This window comes from Vigna unguiculata, chromosome 3 (assembly GCF_004118075.2).
Source record: "Vigna unguiculata cultivar IT97K-499-35 chromosome 3, ASM411807v1, whole genome shotgun sequence".
In the NCBI taxonomy this organism is placed as follows: Eukaryota; Viridiplantae; Streptophyta; class Magnoliopsida; order Fabales; family Fabaceae; genus Vigna; species Vigna unguiculata.
The window spans coordinates 53536287-53541515 of NC_040281.1; the positions used below are offsets into that span (position 1 = coordinate 53536287).

The 5229-nt window shown below is 32.8% G+C and overlaps 1 protein-coding gene across 1 annotated transcript; it reads left to right on the forward strand.

The window, feature by feature from the left end:
• The first annotated feature begins 559 nt into the window (after positions 1–559).
• LOC114174921 (NAC domain-containing protein 100-like) lies at positions 560–2268 on the forward strand. Its single transcript, XM_028059653.1, has 3 exons — positions 560–919; positions 1000–1277; positions 1363–2268. Exons 1-3 carry the CDS (start codon positions 733–735, stop codon positions 1954–1956), a joined length of 1059 nt encoding a protein of 352 aa, XP_027915454.1. The 5' UTR covers positions 560–732; the 3' UTR covers positions 1957–2268.
• Positions 2269–5229: the final 2961 nt, after the last annotated feature.

Genomic DNA, 5229 nt, shown 5'->3' on the forward strand with positions numbered 1-5229 from the left:
ATTACCTAAACACACGTAAAACGTTTAAATTGAACCATTTATTTTAACCAAAATTATCATGATAAAATATAGAAAAATTATATTATAATTCTTATTTGTTAACTTTCATTTTTTACTTCCTGACGTGATTTAGTATGAATCATTGATTCATTCAAAAAAATAATAATGATGGTAATTAATCAATGATATATATTAAATCACGTTAGAGAACAGACGATGGGAGTAAAAAAATGAGAGTGATGGTATCTTTATCCTAATTCCTAAAATATATATATGGTTTAGAAGGAGATTTATGTGCATTAGATAAGAGTAGAGTAGGTGTGTAATTAAATTTAGGGTTAAATAAAAGTATAGTTTTGTAGTTTATGAAAAGCATTTAATTATTGGAAGAGGGTTAATGGGAGTGAGATTTGAGTGTTTGGTGAATATGCAGTGGAGATGTAGATAAAGTAGAGAGAGTAAAGATAAGAAAAAGTAGGTAAGTAGTAACTACCTTAGCATGATGATGTATGGAATTTAAGGAAGGAGGGTGATGAGTGAGAAGAAAATGTTATGTGAGAAAAGTTGGAAGAGAGAAGTGGGCTTAGGCTATAAACAACCAAAGGAGGTTACCTTACATTCCACGTTTCTTCCTCCCTTCCCAAACACCAGTATTTATGACCCTCTTTTCCTATCTTTCCTTTCCCCTCACACCTTCCCTTTATCATCTTCTTCTAAATCCTTTTTCTTCACATGGAAAACCTTTCGCTGCTTTCTAAACAAGACGATCACATGGATTTGCCTCCGGGATTTCGCTTCCACCCCACAGATGAAGAGCTTATAACCCATTACCTCTACAACAAGGTCATTCACACCAACTTCTGCGCTCGGGCCATTGGAGAAGTCGACCTCAACAAGTCTGAGCCTTGGGATTTGCCATGTCAGTCTAAACAAACAAATCAATCCCTTTTTATCTTCATCTTCACTTTTCTGTAAAATTAAACCTTCCAGCTTTTGCAGGGAAAGCCAAAATGGGGGAGAAGGAGTGGTACTTTTTCTGTGTCAGAGACAGAAAGTACCCCACTGGATTGAGAACCAACAGGGCCACCGAAGCCGGTTACTGGAAAGCCACGGGGAAAGACAAAGAGATTTTCAGAGGAAAATCTTTGGTCGGAATGAAAAAGACTCTTGTTTTCTACCGAGGTCGAGCACCCAAAGGAGAGAAAAGCAACTGGGTCATGCACGAGTACAGACTCGAGGGGAAATTCTCTGTTCACAACCTTCCCAAAACCGCAAAGGTATCTTCTTTTTCCCATCCTTTGTTTTTCTGGTTGGATTTGTTTTGGTTTCTCTGTGATTGAGGTTGTTGTTTTTTTGTGGCAGAACGAGTGGGTGATCTGCAGGGTGTTTCAGAAAAGTTCAGCCGGGAAGAAAACTCATATTTCGGGGATAATGAGGTTGGACTCTTTTGCCAATGAATTGGGTTCTTCCGCTCTGCCACCCCTTTCGGATTCTTCACCTTCTATTGGCAACACTAAACCGCTGAATGAATCGGCTTACGTGCCCTGCTTCTCCAATCCAATTAATGTTCAAAGAAACCAAGAAGGGGTCTTTGATTCCCTCAATAACTCTATTTACGGGGTTTCTTCAAATCCCTTGGACTTTCTCCCCAGAATGCCACCTTCTGCCTCCTTCTACTCATCTCAAGGTGTTCAGGCTGTGCCTAATTTGACGTTTCCCGGTTCTGTTTACTCTCTGCAGGACCACACCATTCTGAGAGCCATGTGTGAAAACAATGGTAATGGTTACAAGGCAGAGAGGGACATGATCAGTGTCTCACAGGAAACGGGTCTTACCACTGATATCAACCCTGAAACCTCTTCAAATTTTGATATGGGTAGGAGGCACTTCGACAATCACAATCATCCATCTGTTTCTGTTGCCCCGGTGGATCTCGATGGTTTGTGGAATTACTAAAAGTTATCATCAAATAGAAGGAAAAGTGAAATTAACCCTACTTTTGATCTAAAAGGAATAGGAACAAGAAGAGGCTGGGATGGGGTTGATGCTGTTGTTACTCTGTATAGATTTTATCGAAAAACATGTATTGAAACGTATATGATAAGTGTAAGAAATGTTGTGAAATTATTTAGGGTGGTTTTGTATTTAGACACTTAAGGCTTTGTGGCTGGCTGGTATCAGCATTTGCATTAGCATGGATTGAAAATGATGATGGAATGAGACTGTTGGATTAAGATCTAAAAATAATGATTGTGTGGCGTATCTTGTTGATCTTGCCTTTCTGGTTTGGATCGGTATAGTCCAGCTAATACTGAGACCAGGACCAAGACCAAGAGCTTCGTTCGGTTAATGTTTGAATTCAATAATAATATATAGTTTAGTTTTAAAATGTGGGGATGTACGGTTACCAAAGAAAATCCTGAATTCTCTATCTCTCTATTTGGACACACGTGCACGAGCATACTTTGACATAGACAAATGTTAACAAACTTATCTGCATTTACCTACTCCAAACCTCACTGTGCAAATCATGACTCTCAACTCCTCTTTCTCTTTCTGTTTACGTGCGTGTGTGTTAATGACAAGACACCATGATTCATTGTCAAATGCAAAAATTCAAACGTTTTACCTAAACATCTTAGCACATCACTTTAGTGGCGGTGTTCACGATTCACCAAAATCGTTCCCGTCTTTTTCTATATTGTTAATAAGAAGGACGAGAACAAACAACTGATATTCATCCTGCACAGTTTCTCAAAAATTAAGTTTAATTCCTAAGAAAGCGTTTCAGAATAGTAAATTTGATGGGTTTAGTTTGTAGAGAATGAACAAGTAAGTTGAGAACAAATTCTTTGTGCCAGTGCATCCTCCAACACGTAACATAATCCATGCATGACCAATGGCATGGCGACTGCAATAAAAAAATCAAAGTATAAAGTTAAGAAGAAAATGTCATATGGGCTAATATATATAATTTTGGTTATTGTTCTAATTTTTTCAATCAAATTGTATTCCACTAAGCTATATTTATATAACTTTGATTCTTGGACACATATTTTTGTATGCTATGAGAAAAAGAAAAATAAACCTCTTTCGGGTGTGATTTCCTTCGTCATCTTAACTTCAGATAATCGAGACCTTATCATTATTTTGACTTATTATATTAATTAAGATTCTTTTATGCTAAAGTTGATAAGGATTTTTTCGTAATCATTTTCTTTTTTTCTAATGAATGTTAATTTTATTTTTGCAACCAAAGTTTTAATTAAAATTTTCTTAGTTAAAATTAGTAATGATTTTACCGTTAATTATAATATAGTTTTCTTTTGTTGCCATTAATTAGGTTTCCTTGCAGCCATTGCATTTTTTTTAGCTGATATTGATTAAAAGTTATGTTGTCATCTATACAAGTTGTGGTGTTATTTGTCAGTTAATATTATTGACAAAATTATTTTCCAATCAATGGCAACAAGGTGTTTTAATCAACATTAGTGAAAATATTTTCTTGTAAATTAAGATCTTTCAGTTGGTATCGATAAGAAATATTTTAAAATTGATATTATTATAAATTATTTTTGTTGATACAGGTTAGAATTATTTTTTAGTTGATATTAGTTAAATTTTCTCAACTAATATTGACAAGACTACTTTTCGGAGAATATTAGTCATTTTTTTGTGGTAATCTATATAGATATTTAGGTTAATGTTTATTAAGACTGTTTTTGAGAACATTTCTATGTTATTTTATTTTTTGTAAAGAATGGTTTAAGATTAATTTTTATATTGTATAATAGAGATTTTTCCACCAACCTTGAGTTCTGTTAACTGAATTTTTTTAATTGATATTAATTGAGAAATTGGCAAAAAAAAAACTCTAATCAACAATTATAAAAATAATTTTGTAAAATATTACTTAAAAGTAACCTCAACCAATGTAAATTAATAATTTTTTTTTGCAAAAAAAAAAATGAAAAAATCTTGAGAAATGTTGCAAAAGATTTTGTACTTGATAAAAAAAATATCATTGACTAAAACTTTCGAAGTTTACTATCAAAATAAACTTGTGTACTTGAAAATAATTGATGTATTTTATTTAAATAAAAAATAAAATTTAGTAAATTTAAATTGTCTTATTTAAATAAAAATAGAAAATATAATAAATTGAATGTATTTTAATTGGTTAAAAAATGGTGAAAATCTTATCCTTAGTGAAACATGAAGGCTTGTCTGTATCTGTGATCATTTATTGTTTCATTCATTTGAATTTATGAATTGATCCATTCCTGATTCCATGATATGAATTCCGTTGTTAAGCTGTAATGGCATGACATGAGAGCATTGATCTTCTTTTTCTTATTTTGTCCAAAAATACAATACACCATCTCATTTGTACCATGTGGTGTTTACATTTATGTCACATGATAAATCCCCTCAAAAAAAAGTCCACCACTTTGAGTCCTGCACGTCTTCATCCTTAACTCCATGAAAACACTGCAATTTGTCTTTTTTATACTTTTTCTCTCACTCACTCTCATGCCAAATAAATACATTAATGTTAATATATTTCATTTTCTTCATGATACAACCACTCCAATCTTGTGAAAATTTTTAGGTCCCCTTCTACATTGCCCTGTGACTTGTTTAATTTTTCTTAGAATATTTCACTGTGGGAATGAGATTGAAATAAAAAATTAACTTTTGGAGGAGGTGTTATTAGTTTTGTGGCTCTATTCTGTGATTGGTGCAATTGTGGTATAAGTTTAGAAACACCAACTACCTTATCATCACCGTGGTCGTATATTAGTCAGCTATGGCCTAGGGCCTTCTGGGTCTCAAAATTAGTAAATTAAATCATGATTAGGTTGTTAAAAGTAAGACTTTCGCTTTCAACCTCAGTAAATTTTTTCTTCGTACTTTTCTATTCAAACTGTGATGTTTTATTTTGTTCGGAAGAAATATTCTTGAAGGAGAAGGTTCAGAGAGTTTTTCCATTGAAAAGAACAAACATCAATAAAATCTGAATCCAATCACATAAGACATTGATATTATTTTAATTTAAAATTTTAAAATAATAAATTTATGAATTTTTATATTTATATACTACTCTACTCCCTTATTTATTGTTAATGGTGGAAAAAAAACTGTTTTGGTTAACAGAGATGCTTTTAGTGCGATTAAAGAAATGTGATTGCAAGTGTTATATTTATCTTCATTATTATTGCATGGTGA

Coding starts and splice junctions, on each gene's coding strand:
- LOC114174921 (XM_028059653.1), top strand. CDS start 733: ATGGAAAACCTTTCGCTGCTTTCTAAACAAGACGATCACATGGATTTG. Junction 920..999: donor TGAGCCTTGGGATTTGCCAT/GTCAGTCTAAAC, acceptor CAGCTTTTGCAG/GGAAAGCCAAAATGGGGGAG. Junction 1,278..1,362: donor ACCTTCCCAAAACCGCAAAG/GTATCTTCTTTT, acceptor TTTTTGTGGCAG/AACGAGTGGGTGATCTGCAG.